This window comes from Grus americana, chromosome 17, assembly GCF_028858705.1.
Source record: "Grus americana isolate bGruAme1 chromosome 17, bGruAme1.mat, whole genome shotgun sequence".
Classification (NCBI taxonomy): Eukaryota; Metazoa; Chordata; class Aves; order Gruiformes; family Gruidae; genus Grus; species Grus americana.
The window spans coordinates 13,989,237-14,003,909 of record NC_072868.1 but is presented as its reverse complement, the minus strand read 5'-3'; the positions used below and the strand labels follow the sequence as shown (position 1 = coordinate 14,003,909).

Sequence of the window (14,673 nt, the reverse complement as noted above, 5' to 3'; positions counted from 1 at the left end):
TTCAGGGTTAAGAATTGCCCTTCTGAAAGAGATTTATGGAACTATATTTGTTTAATGACCTCAAAATAAGATCCAGTGGGAGAAACAGCAATAGTAATAAAACATCTGCATTGCTCAAAAGATAAGCCAGTCTGCCTTTCTTTCTAACTCTTTAATTGTTATGAGTTACTTTATACTATGAAAAATGTTATTCTCCTAGCAAAGAATATTTTTTAGGACCTATATGGCCCTTTCAGTTTTCCAGAGCTCTCCAGACCTTCGACTTCTTTTCCTATAACACTTGATCAGTTCTCAGTTTTGTTACCACTGTCCAAATCTCTTCCTATTCTGGATAAACAGGTGAGACAAATTACTGGAGTACTATAAAGCTTTCAGCACTTCACAGCCAGCCAACGAGCTCGAAATAGAATTCTGACTTCAGCCACACAAGAGCTGAAGTAAGATTCAACTATTTAGGATGAGTCAAATACTTCTTCAGGAGGTTGCACAGGGGTTAGCCATAATTTGACGCCTACTTGAGATGTGCCGAGCAATACCATGCTACCAGGACTATGGTCACGGTGAAGAGAAGCATGTGAGAACCCCAGGACATAAATGTGGACACTTCTTGCTGTATGTCACTACTATGAATCAATCTTTTCAGTTCAGGGTTACAGCTGATATCGAGCAAAGATTTACTACTGTTAAACCCTATTAAAAATACTGGAAGGAAACTTCTTATGGTAGACTCCCTAGTTGAAGGGGAGAGAAGGATGAGGTGGAAGCTATCCCTTTCTGTATGTAGCACATCTGTTATTGTTTAGGCATTGATGCTGAAAAATAAGGAGGTGGAAAACAAGGACGGGGAAGAACACTCCTGTAGTTCATACCAGTCAGGAAGAAAACCTTATATGAAATTTGAAAAGCTTGAATAGGAGCTCCACTGAACAAAGACTTCAGAACTAACACTGTTACTGATTTGGGGTTTTGTTATCTCTCCCTTCCTTTGAATGCACCCCTCTTTTTTTTTTTTTTTTTAATTTATTTAATCAGGACCATAGCTCCCCCTATCTATGCTAATTACTCATACACAATTCCCAGTTCTCTCATAAATTACCTGTGTAAGTTTCAGACTGTTTAGAATTATTTTCTTCATGGTATCTGGTCTTTCTTTAGGCTGCTACTCAGTTACGTACTTGGTTTCATTTTTCATCATGTATGTGGTTAATGGTAATGTGATAAACACCTGTGGGGTTTTTCCTGAGTAAAGATGATGTGATTTGTTTACGTAATACACTGCATTTTCCATCTGCCTTATTATCCTAATATGTTTAATATTAAATTAATACTAAATTATTCCAGTGGAAAGAAGCAAAGCCAGAAGAACTCATGGATTCGAAACTTAGGTGTGTGTTTGAGCTACCAGCGGAAAATGATAAGCCTGTGAGTATTTTCAGATACATATTGAGTGTTTTAACTTAATAGCACAGTAAATCATGTAAAATGGCATGTTTATGCAGACAGCTATATAAGCAAAAGACAGAACCCTCTGTTTCACTGCCTGGATGGCATCACCCTTTGAAAACACAATATAAACTATTTAAAATCTTAGTGATGCTTAATGTAACTAGCAGCTAATTTGAACAACGTAAGTGCAACACAAGCACAAAGAAATCTTTGTCTTGATCTGTTTTCACTTAGTGAAAGATAACAGGATAAAGAATATTTAAAAAAAATTGAAAGATGCTGATTGACGGTCATAAAGCTCAGAGTTTATGCTGAAATAGTTACAACCGTCAGCACTATAAATTTGCCTGTCCAACACTCCCCTTTGCTTCCTTGATGAAACACTGATTTTAGCAAGTAAATCAGTAGAAAGCTAGTAAGGAAGATGCAAATGCAGTTAGAGATTATATTGCAATTAGCAGCTATAATATTGTAGGATTGGTTTTTGTTAGGATAATGGACACATTAATTTCTAATGGAAGTGTGTAGTGTCAAATGTAGAACTGATAATGGATTGAATAAATTGAAAAATGTTTCCTAGTATGCAGGTACTGAAGGCACAATTGTTCTACCTTGCACTGGACAGCTTGTAATTACGATTATTTATTGTTATGATGTCACTATTGTAGTCTCAGTATGTCTGCTCTACCTGTTCCAGGCAGCAAACATTTGCTCTAAAAGTAGGTGCTTTTGGTTTAGGCCAGGGTACTTTCTGTGTTTGCAGTTTTAGAGGTATGATGAGAGGAAGGAAAAAAAAAGAATTAAATGAAGCATAACAACTATTCTGTTTAGCCATAATTTTTTCCATAATCCCTGAAATTCATTAGGGCAAAAAAATATCTAAGGATATTTCCTTTTCTGTATATGCAGGGACTGAAAATTTGAGGTCATTCTGTCTGCACTTACTGCTGCTGATCTGGTGTTTTCTGTGAAACAGAAAGGGGAAGTAAAGGTTACAGAAAGAAAAATGTTGTTTATTTCTTTTGATACAGGCATGTTTCAGGTGTGCACAGACAATTTTACCTGATTCTCCTCCTAAATATCAGGTGTGTGGTGTGGTGTGAGTAACTAACCAAGTATCACTCTATCCTTTTTTAACAGCATGACATAGAAATAAATAAAATTGTATCCACAACTGCAACAAAGACAGATTCCTCTGTAATGTCTAAATCAATAAGTTCTTCTTTGGATGACACTGAAGTTAAGAAAGTAATGGAAGACTATAAGAGGCTTCAAGTAGAAGTTCAAAGGTTACGGGAGGAGAATAAACAGTTTAAGGTAAAGATACTTTTTTTTTTTTTCCAGATGTATCCCTTTCCTGAAAAAGAAGTTTCCAACTTAAAGGTTTGGTTACCTGGCCTTGGCACAATATTTTAACATTGTCTATAAATTAAAAGATAATTGAGGTTTCTGTCTATAAACTGAGAAAAAGTGTTGAACTCAATGCTTCCTTTGAAAGGAGCACACAAGTCATGCAGTCAGAGAAACTGATTGGATAGCAACTCAAAGTAATGAATTACCTCTCTTTTTTTCTTTTCCTACCTAATTTTCTCAGTCTGAATTAAGCCCTTAGTGTTGGATTTGGCCCTGTTCTCTCAAACTGGTGGGAGCTTGAGGGCAGTATTGTGCAAATACTGTTTTAGTAATTGCACCTATAATATGTAGTTGAAATGACCACAGATTATGTGCTTCCTGTCATATCCAGCACATCACTGTGAAATCAAGTAATTGAGAAGCCTTTATCACCATGCTGAAAAACTCTTTTTACAGTAGTTTTATTTGTTGTAAATGTCTAGTTTCATAGATGACAGCACCAGTGAAAATTTGTGACTATTGGAGCCTAATGAAAGGAACTCTGTTCTGTCAGCTCTGATGCTGCTTGGCTGGTTGAGGCACGAAGAAATTCTTTAAACACTTGTAAACCAGTTTTGTTTTGCGCATAGAAATAGTATATGTATATAGCTGAGACATGACCTTAACTTCTCCTTGTGTTCTTGTTTTGCCATCGTCTCACAATACTATAAGTACTATATGATTTTATTTTATTTTTTGCAAATCAGTCTTGAATAAACACTCTACAGGAGATACTTAGAATTGAGCTGATGTCTTACAGTAACATCTTAAAACGGTGAGCTGTTTGTTCCCTTTGTGGAGTGTTAGAAACTCTGTAAAAGATCAGAAAACAATGTTAAATTGCTGCCAGCCACCAGGTGCTGTCAATGTCAGGCTAGAGTCACTGTCAAAAGGAAGTTAAAGTAATTAAAATGAAAATGTGTTGGTTTTAGCAGTAAAATTACTGTATAGGTAAACAACATTTTATTGTGTACAAAAGTCAGTTGTCCCTATCCAGACTTATAGCAGTAGCAAGGTATCAGGTTGTCCGTGACTTTTAATAAATAATATTTTTTTTAAAAAATAGAAATATTTTATTCCAGAATAGTAGGTGCCCATTTAAATTCAAAAGTGAGCAGCAGTGCTATACACTGAGTCTTTTGAGTTTCACTTATCTGACAATTTTTAAGACTGCAGTAACTTTTATTACAATTTTATTTTTGTGAGTATTTTTTTATGTATAGACTGGAGGCTTTTGCTTCAGTATCTTATACTTTTGCACTGTAATAATGTATCACATAAAGTCTAACACTGTTGCTTCAGCTGTATACAAGTTAGGTCACAAAAGGCTCACTTTACCGTCTCCTCTGTGTGTGTGTGTGTGTGGAATGGAGTGTGCTAACACACAGCTGTGCTGCACAGCAGTTTAGATCAAGATGTGGGGAACATCATCTCCACTTGAAATGATAATATCTGGTGTTACGATTTTTTTATCTGTTGTCTCATACATCTTTAAATCGAGAGCTGTCAAACTCATACCAAGAAAATATCCTAATTATTGCCATTAGTTTCATGTCAAAATGTCAGCATTAATGTGATGGGGGAAAGATTTCCCTTCAAATGCTAGTAAAATGTGCTTGTGGCATCTAACTAGGGGAATGATGGTATAATTGCCTTAAAGTTGTATATTTTTTCACAACCTATCTCAGTTATATTGAAAAGCGTGTTCCCCAACAGCACTACATTTGCTTACAGAGCAAGAAAAGCATCTTTGTGCCATTCCCTCCATCATTGTTTTTGAAGTTCTGGAGCTGTCTCCAGACTTTGGACGAGTTCTTGCAGGCTTCCTCATTGCTTCCCCTGTTACCTTAGTCAACAGGAGAAAACTTCCAAAACAGGGGATTTTTGCTCTGCTAGTCTGTAGGTACAGAATTCCTTTCCTTTTCAGGATTAGCTAAGAAATAGAGCTCTAAATTAGCTGTAAATTAGCTTTCACCTATTTTATTATGCCCACCTAAAAGAAATATGATAAGGGTGAACATTTAAAGCTTTTTTTGTTGTTGTTTTCAGTAGAAATAATCAATGTATCTTCCTTCAGGAAGAAGATGGACTGCGGATGAGGAAGGCACCCCAGACAAACAACCCAATATCTGCTTCTGCAGCTGCTGTCAAGGACGAAGGGCTCAGCTCCAGACTACTTGCTTTGGTGGTTTTGTTCTTTGTCTTTGGTGTAATTATAGGAAAAATAGCCTTGTAGAGGCAGCATGCTGGAAATTGTAAATTGGTTTGATGGTTCTGCCATATCATTGGATTAAATTTATTCATAACAATGTTTAAAAAAAATTAATGTATGACATCTCACAGGTCTTGCCTTTAAATTACCCCTGCACAAATACTATGTAACATAATCTAGAAAGTTTAAAATGTACAATGAGTGAATGAATGAAAGAGAATATGCTTCAGTGATGAAGGGGGGGAGAAAATCATGATTTAACACTACAATGGAATATTGTGTATGTCATTTTAAACATTCTTAGACCCTGGTACATGTTGCTGGATTACCTCTTTTTAAAAAAAAAAAGGAAAAAAAAAAAGGAAAAATAGAAAAAAACCTATTCCTCCACTGCTGGAGCTGGCCCTATTGGATGTTTGGAGCTGGGTTAGGCAGGAGGTGTTGATAACTTCTGTAAAATACGTTAATCCACCATTCTGCTCATAAATTTAACAGTTTCTGTCAGTGTCTTCAACTCTGTGCAAGTTACCAATTTCTTGGCACTTAAATGAATAGTGAGAAGCTGAAAAGACTTGTATGTGGCAATGCTGAATGTGCTAGGCATCATTAAGAGGCATATATTGACTGATATGACGCTCATTTGGAATAAAGGTCAATGCCTTGTTCTCATAAAGGGACCAAGCTACATTGCTGTTGGTTCATTTAGTTGAATTGAAATGTTATTCAGAGATGTTTAATGCATATTTAACTTATTTAATGTATTTCATCTCATGTTTCCTTATTGTCACAAAATTGACTAATACTATATGGTATGAAAAGGCACCTGTTTAAAGCCAGTGACTAGAACTAAAAATTTGCTGCTGTAGCGATGCGAGATTCTTCTGCCTTCTGGTGTTTTGGGCACTACACAATTGTTGGGAGTTTTGATCATCTGAGCATTGGAGAAACAGTGGTCAGGAAACTGTTTTTGTATGTAAATAAGTCTATCTAGGGGAAAAAATATTAGTAGTAAATTAGTCCTATGACGTAAAAGACCAATCCTGTTTGACTATGTAGCATCTTAAAAAAAAGAAAAAAAAAAAGAAAAGAAAAATTAAATAAAGCCCCCAAATTAATGTTTCCTTTGTTACTTTTGTCATGTTCTCACAGTTTTAGAGGGGGGGAGGAAACAGTATTCTCTGTTTCAACTTTGTTTATGACATAAGGAAACTTGCAGCATTGTTTCAGGGTGATTTTTTTTTTCCAGGCTAATTTTAAAATCAATCCAAACCACCCCATCATGAGCCTGATACACGTAAGTGGTGTTCGGAGTAACCATGCTGCCTGCTGAGGTACAGGGTAACTTCCCATTTTTCAGTTTAGTTGGGTTCAGTAGTTCAGAGGCTTGATAGCATTGGCAGTAAGGTTAAGGTAATTTTGTTTCTAAGCATACTTTAGTACAAAATACATAAACTCAGTGTGTTTCAACATGTTGAACTTCAGTAGGTGAAATCGCTTTTGAGCAGGTAAATTCCCATGTATTCTGAGATGGTAGGTCCAAAAACTGTCGGTAACAAAAGTTTTTGTAACACCTTTCGGGATTAAGATACGTCTTTTAAAAGTGACTTCTTTAATTCCTTTGTTATTCCTGTGACTTCTCGAGAAAGCTGTTTGGGCTGCAGCCTGTCTACTACCCTCCTTGACCTTTATTTGTTCCCCTTGTGTCTCAAGGGTTTCCTGCTTTGCAAGTGCAAATAAATTTTATGTGAGGTTTAATAAGAAAATAGGGGAAAAAAATCTTAACTGGTGTGTTCAGCTTACGAACACAGCTCTGGAGGTACTTCTAGAAGATTCAACAGAAATGAGAGGTGTGTCTTCAGCATTTTAAAATGCTAGTGCCTTGTCGGCTCAGGATGGAAGCTATTAAAGTATGCCTATAAAGGGCAGAGAAGATGGGACATGAGCTGGAAAGAATGAAGCAGTGAGTTCAGTGTGACAAATCGGGCAGAACTGATCAAGCAGAAGGTACTTTCCGGGCAGTAGAAGCTAATGAAAACTTTTATGTAAAACATTTGAAAAAAAAAAAAAAAAACTTCTTCAGAAAGACAAGGTTGTAAGTGATGTTGCAAAATTAGTTTTCATGGCTTTGAAGAATATATTTGAGAAAACCCTTACTGAAGGAAGACTGAGCTATACGGGGTTGCTTTTTAAGAGGCTGTAAATATCTTGATCTCACTAAAAATGCATTATCAGAAGAGCTGAATTCCTAATTTGCTTTTTAAAAAAATACTAAATTTTTGAGACCCCTTTGTTCTGCTGAAAAACAGCCTCCAAAAAGTTTGTTTAAAAAAAAAATAAAAATCACTGCCTTTGCAGGGCAAAGGGGGAGGATCGAAGCTTTAAAGTGGTCTCCTGTGAGTATATCTGTAATAATGTTCCAGGCAAATTTTACACACGCTGTTAGCTACCACAGCTGACTCTGCTGGCACAGGCAGCTCCCAGATGAAGGGGAAAGCCCGCAGAATGTCTGTCCTCCTTCCAGAGTTCAGGAGTCACTTAGAGATCTGTGACAACTTGGAACTTAAAATCATTTGTGAGCAAAGTTGTTCCTGTTGTTTGCACTCTAGGATTATAAAGAGGTCCCAGAAAACACTCTCATGCTTTGCTAGATGCCTTACACACGCGTGATGGAGGAGAGCAACAAACGGAGGACCCTAGTGAGTTAAGGAGCTGTTGGCACTGACTGTAGCCTGTGGTTGGGGCTGACCCACACCATCAGTCCTAAACAAGACACTTAAAGTAACTGCTTATATTTTGGAACTTAACAAAATTCTGAGGTCTTTCCTAACCGTTCTGACAACAGCCTGAACAGACAGTAGCACTGAATTGTCAGAGTAGTGCTTTGCCTTTGTGAGCTTAAAAGAAAACAGCTGATCAGTGGAATCCTTGTTACCTGTCTGTTTGACCGGAGCCTTCTTTCATATGCAGTGGAAAGAAATCTAAAGATGATTTTTCTTGCAAGGTTCCTAAAAGGCCAGTCTGTAGATACATTGCAAAAATATATTGGACGGATGTTCTTAAGCCACCTGGATCTTTTGTGAGTTGTTCCTTACGTGACGACACCAGAGCAAATGTTTTCATGAAGTATTCATAGAAAGTGAACTATTCTGGAGGGCATTGTGTATCTTAAGAAGTTATGCATGAAACATAGAGATTCTAAATAAGATTATTGTCTGGTGTCCTCACATACCAGATATTAGAAAACAGTAATTGATACATGATAGTAGAAATCAAGTTATTACTTAATCTAATTATTGTCCTTACTGTTATTATAGATGCCCACTTGCAAATACATTTATTGTTAATTTTTGTAAGCCAGTAGAGGCTGCTTAGGTAGTCTTCATTTTGTGGAGCTTTACACTCCTGTCTGCACTCTTTGGGCAAATGTGGTATAAATAGATCTATCTAAAATGTCTTGAAGCCTAGTACTGGGAAATGAATGGAAAATGGTTTCTACTATTTTCATGTAGTTATCCGCATCTTAAAGCAAATATTCCGTGCATGACTGAGGATGGCTATTGCTCTGCATTGGCAGTTGTCAGCTGTGAGCGCACAACTGCAACAATTGCACGTGCAAGCTAGGCACCCAGTTTCAAGTTACTGTTGAATAGCCTTAGGGATTGAAGGGCGAGATAATACCATGTGTGTCACGTTACAAGGGATTGATGTACCATAACGTCATTTTCTAAAAATACAGGATTGTAATAGCTTGATGGTGGTATTCCATGTAACTTTTTTGTCCTGAAATGCTGTTAGTGGGATAAAGTTGGAACCTCACTTTGCAAATGGCTAGTTTCTTCTCACCAATAAACTATAAAGGGTTTCTATTCACTACACATGTAAACTTGCAGTTCTTATTATAATCTTGACTTAGCATATTTACATAGTGGTGTGCGCACAAAAATGGATTGTTAATGTCTTAAGATACTTGATGTTGCAGTTGCCTAATGAAAGAAAACTCTGTCATCCCTTTTCTTTAGAAAATGTGTATGACACTCATCTCTGAATTGGAACACTTCTTAATTCTCTGGCACTATAGTGACTTAACTGTAGTATTTTACGTTTTTGAAACTACACTTCTCTTGCTCTACGTGATGTCCTGAAATGCCATATCCTGAGTTCTGTTTTATATATAAAGTAACTGAGAAAAAAACACAACCAAAAATCCCTCTGTTTGAAATTAAAGAACATGTAAAACAAGCACTCTGAACTCAATGTTTGTTGTGGCTGTGTTACAGCTGCAATAGTACTTCACAGCAGCACGAGAGCAGTTTGGGGGCGGAGAGCCGCTTTTTCATTGTTTGAAAATGGGTTTGCATCCATTACTCAAATCCTCAAGTGAGCAAGTTGAGAAGGGGCAGGTGGTGGGTGAATTTCAGTACAGATACTTGAGATTTTGGAGGGGGGAGTTGAGTCAGAAACACTAATGTAAAAAGAAGACAGTAATCTGTACAGGAGTGAGACTAGTTCAGTACCGTACGTGGAAGTTAATATTCTTTGTAATCAGATACATGTCTACAAATTCAGTTTACTAATTGGAAAATATTTGTATAAACCAATGTTTAGGCATTTGAGAAAGAAAAGCAACTACTGAGCAAGGCTGCTTGCTCATATAGCAAAACCTAGCAGTTAAAAGATGACAGTGGGATGCAGTGCTGGTATCAATCGTCTGTTACAGTTAGACAAACAGTGGGATTTGTTGTTCAAGCAGGGCAATGCTGATCCTTTGACCATGTCCAATTAAGATTTCTTTATATTATGCTGACAGCTTCATGTATACTGAATTGCTTTGTCTAATGGGTATGAGTGCAAAAGTGGCATTGCTCATTGTGCTGTTATTAACTTTTATTTTGATTAGCTTCAGAGGACAAAGTAATTGTCGTTTCCACTACTCAAATCTGCTTAACTATAAAATGTGTTTGTTTTATTAACGGGTTGATTTTTTTTTAAATGGGATAAATGCAGATTGTTTTTTTAAATAACACAAGTAAGAACCAGCCAGAAATCTCTTATATGTAATATTTGAATAAGCATGCATTTGCACACTTCCAAAATGACTATATACCTGTCACTCCACTGTTTCCTGTGGCTTCATTTCCTTTTACCGTACTGCTTTCATGTTTCTACTTTGAAGAGTAAAACTTCTGAAAACCTTACTAAACTTCCACATAGATCTTTTTGCCTCCCAGTCCAGGCCTAAGTTTGTCCTGAAGCTTCTGCGTGAGTGAAAGCTACAAAATGGGACACTGAGTCCGCGAGCACAGAACCAAGGCTGCTTTTCCGTGAAGCAAACTTGAACTTTGGATCTTTCCTCCTATGATCTGTCATTAGAAAATGGCCTTTTCCAGATGGCAAAACAAAAGAAGTTAAGAAAACAAATGAATTAAGAAGAATTAATTGAAGCCGCATATTACAAGTTGACATTATACATCTGGCATTTCTGTTTGTTTCTGCATCAGTACATTTCATTTCTATTTAATAAGTTCCTAATTTTGTGACTTTTTTTTTCAAGTTTTCGAAGTGCCTGTGAAGAACTGAAGCACAGCCCGTAGTAAAGTATTGTTCCCACTTTAGCTGTACTTCATTTTTTTTAATCAAATCTTTTTCTTCAGTGGATAAACTCACAAGATTAGAAAAGCCTCTTGAACTCCCTCGTGTTTGAGTTGGCAGAATTCCCACACACAATTATCCACACGCAACTACTTTTGAAAGGCCTTTATTAAGGCGGTATGAAGTCAAGCTCTCAGAAGTTAGGAAATGGCAAAGCCAAGTTTGTGCACTGTTAGTTCGGCTGTTTTTTGTGAGCACGTTGCACTGTCTGACCAAGCTTTCAGTCCCTGGTCGGAAAGTGAGCCAAGGCCGCCCCGATGGCATCTAAAACTGCCCAGCTTCGCGTGCCTGACCTTATATAATCTTAAGTTCTCTTCAGATACGTATAGTTGGGGGTTTAAAAGTTGAACTTAAAAAATGGCACCATGATGGTATTAGGTGTAAGCCACATGTGTATCAGGACCGAATCCTCTATGTTCTGCGTACAGGCGCCTGTTCTTGACCCAAGCATCCGAGGTGGTGGTGAGTAACGGAGCTGCAGGAGCAGGGTCTGTGGCCGCGTTTCGCTGGCTGGCTGCACACAACTGTGACTGGAGCCAGGAATTTCTGCTTCAGTTCTGAGCCCAACAGAGCGTTTCTGTGAAGGTTGCAGACTCTCCAGCTCAGTTTCTTTCCTGACCTATTCTGCCTGAGCTGTCAAATCTCACTCCGTTCCCTCCCTCAGCCCTTTGGTTCCATCCAAGTCATCCTTATTCCTTCACTGCTCCTTGGCAAAGGAACCGATGTTCAGCCCAGCATCTTTCAATGCCTTTTCTTCTCTGCTCCCTATTTATTTTCCATTGCCTTTCTTCCCATTGCCCTTCCAGTCTTGCTCTTCCCCGACTGCCTGACCCGGACTTCGGGCCCACAGCTCCCTTGACATGTGTCACTCCGGCCCCACACGCCTTTTCCCATCCACCCTAGGGAACCACTCACCTTTCTGCTGCTGCTTTGATCAAATTCGTTCCTTTTTCCTCTTTGCTCTCTGGAGATTGAGCAATGAGTCTTGCCAGTCATCTCCTTTCTGTCCCCAGCTTTTTTCTGCCATTTCAATGCAGCAGTTTTATTTATAGTAACTAGTGTGCTTTTGTATTCAGCCGGGATTGTTTATCAAGCAAAGCATTAGCTCAATGCTGTTAATACATCCAAAAGTGTTTTAAAACTTTCTGTGTTTTGTTTAAGAATTGAGAAATCTAGAACGCAAAACACATTCTACGGTATTTTACACCATGGGGCGTGAAGGTGGCTAATTGGAAAAATAAGTTACTGTTAATTGAGCTGTGAAGAGATCAGACCCATGACTACGTTTGTCCGGCAAATTCAGCTCATGCTTTAAATTTTTGTGCCTGCTTTGCAAAGGCAACTTTTCTGAAGCTTCTGATACTAAAGAAGGTACAAAAGACTTCCATGCTCAGACTTAGCGCAGGAAGCTGGTAAATGTATTCGGAGTGTTTGAAAATTATTTTATTTTCCTCTGCTTTTTGAAGTGGTTAAAAAATGATTAGATTTTTGAAAAGTACTATGTGAGGACTGAATGGGGAAGAGGTTTCCAAGACACGTGTGCCTGTTATCATTGACTTTTGGCTGGTACTAACCTGTCAGTGCTTCTGTTAGCCTGGTTTTTCTTCGCAGGTACAATAAAAAGGTATCTATTGATTTTACAGTCGAAAGGAATACAGTAGTCAGGACTAATGTTTGTTTGTGTCCTAGACCTGTTTTTCTAATGCAGTGTTAGACATGAAACATTAAGGTATTTGGATTTGTCGTGTTTATGCCAGATAAAGATAAATGAATCACAGAACCAGAAGTTGGTGGTTGCCGTGGAATCCCGATTACGTTGGAGTTAGGCATACAGCCATGCAAACTGCTAATAAACGTAACTGGTGCTTCAGAAAGGCAGAGCTGAGCAAATTTCATATCAGCTCTGGTAGTGAAGAAGAAACGAGATGGAGAACTGAATTAGAATTGGCAGTTTTCTAAGTGAAAGCTATTAAATGGCCAAAACCCCAACAATTTTGCCATCAAGAAGGGGGACAACTTTGGCTAACCGCCCATCCTATTTCAGTGATGAAATGAAGGGAAAAATTAGATGTAAAGTAATATAAAACAAATAAGAAAAAGGGAAGCAGACAGCAATCAACTCAAAATGAGAGTTATGAAGTGCAGAAAATTAATAAGGAAAGCAATAGCCAAAGGAAAAGAGGAATGTATGGGTTGGAGAGCTGAAGTTCAGAGGAAGTCTTTGCGGTAGGATAAGGACCATTACTAGATGCAGGTGGTAAAAACTGCTAGTGATGATGTAAGAGAACTGGAAAGGTGATGTCACTCATGAGCAATGCTCAATATTAAAAATTAACATTTTAAATTCGTTAGGTCTAGAAACCTTGTACCAGTATTTCTGAGGGAGGTTCCTGGGGCAGTCTGACCCGCGGATGAGAGGGATGGCAAACAGGAGAGGACGCTCAGGTGAGGTGCTTGGCTAGGTCAGCACCCCCAGGGAAGGGATGGCGGAGGAGACGAATGTTAACGTAGGAGCATGATGTAAATCGTTTCGTTCTACCTTTGGTTTTCAGTTTTCTTTGGGATTAGAGGGAGCTGAGTATGTCTGGGCCCCTGCAAAGCTTGGTGTTTTCTGACAATCAGACCTTCGGGAAGGACGTTTAAAGAGAACCAGAGTGAAATAGGGATGCTCATAGAAGGGTTCTGCTGGGACCCAACACCGTTCCGTGGTTCCAGATCGCTGGTGAAAATAGATGCAAAATCACTACTGATAAAACATTAACGTGGCAAAAATATCCATACTCGGGACCAGAGTGAGTAAGAGCTCCACGTGCATTCCCAGTGCAGTCCCAGGGTGAGAGACTAACGAATAAGAATGTGTTCTTGGTTTTAATTACCGTTAGCATTAAGTGATTATACTTCTGTATGTCTCAGCTGCGAGAGTTGGGAATTTTGGATGCAATTTGGATATTTACATTTTAAAAGAAAAGCTGAGTAATTGGAATGGATGCAAAAAAAGATTCAAAAATGACTGGTGGAGAGTGAAAATGCCTTAGAGAGGGTGAGAGAGAAAGTCAGTTGGCTGAGTTTATCTGCCAAAATGGAGAATGTCTTGATTACAGTGCGCAAATACCTTCACGGGGAGAAAATACTGAACACTGTGGCTCTCCAATCTTAAAAAGAGCAACACAACAAGAATCGCTGACTGGCAATCGAAGCCAGGCAAATTCAAATTGGAAAAAGGCACAAATTCCTAAGAGAGAGTAACTGTGTAATTTAGGAATGTTTCTCCAAAAACTGTGAACAGAACAATAAAAGTTACGATATTTATGCAAATAGCTTTTTCATGGCTTTTTTTTTCTTTCAGAAGGATATTAAAGGGGGGGAACAGAGGACAAAGAGGCTCCGATGAGCCTTTCATAGGGAGCTTCAGGCAGCGTAGCCCGTCTGCGGTGCAGAGTTGCAGAGCCGCGTCCGAGCACCCGGTACTGCGGGAGCCGAGCGGTGCCCGACCCGCCACGGGCGGCCGTGGGGCTCTCAGGCGTTTGTTGCATAAGTATGTGACGCTGGCCTGTAACTTCTTACGTCATGTTAATCCCAGCACCACTTTGAGAGGATCTGCGGTCTTCAAGGGCTTTTTACACCACGCGATATCTGAACACTTGCTAAGTTTAATACTTTTTTTTCATGTACGTAGTATGGAAATGTATCTGCACACAAATCTCATTCTTGGGAGTAAAATGCAGGGCAGGAATTGCCTTCCCCCTCCTCCACCCCCTTCCAAAGACAGCACGAGGCTGTTCCCTGTTCTTGCCATGGACATCTTTGGGTCCTGCACAAAGCCGTAGCTTTCCAGATTTGAGTGACGGAGGCCTTTCCTCTAGGCTGCAGCATGGCGATGGAAGCAGGTCTGTCGAAGGGAAACCTGCCGCGTGCATGGCTCACGTGAGATGCAGCCGTGCCACCCTGGACTTGCCCCGATTCGTAGCATCTCA

The 14,673-nt window shown here is 38.8% G+C and overlaps 1 protein-coding gene across 3 annotated transcripts in view; it reads left to right on the top strand.

Annotated features, from left to right (window-relative positions):
* The window catches only part of VAPB (VAMP associated protein B and C), a 39,269-nt gene extending 25,255 nt beyond the window's left edge, over positions 1-14,014 (top strand). Inside the window, exons 4-7 of one of the 3 annotated variants that reach the window (XM_054845093.1) lie at positions 1,342-1,422; positions 2,478-2,531; positions 2,791-2,829; positions 4,916-14,014. In XM_054845093.1, the coding sequence (XP_054701068.1) occupies positions 1,342-1,422; positions 2,478-2,531; positions 2,791-2,829; positions 4,916-5,074 (333 nt within the window). In that variant the 3' untranslated portion in view covers positions 5,075-14,014. Of the gene's footprint in view, positions 1-1,341; positions 1,423-2,477; positions 2,532-2,586; positions 2,764-2,790; positions 2,830-4,915 lie in introns of all 3 variants that reach the window. The other 2 variants (XM_054845092.1, XM_054845094.1) reach the window with 2 other exon arrangements.
* The last annotated feature ends 659 nt before the right edge of the window (positions 14,015-14,673 follow it).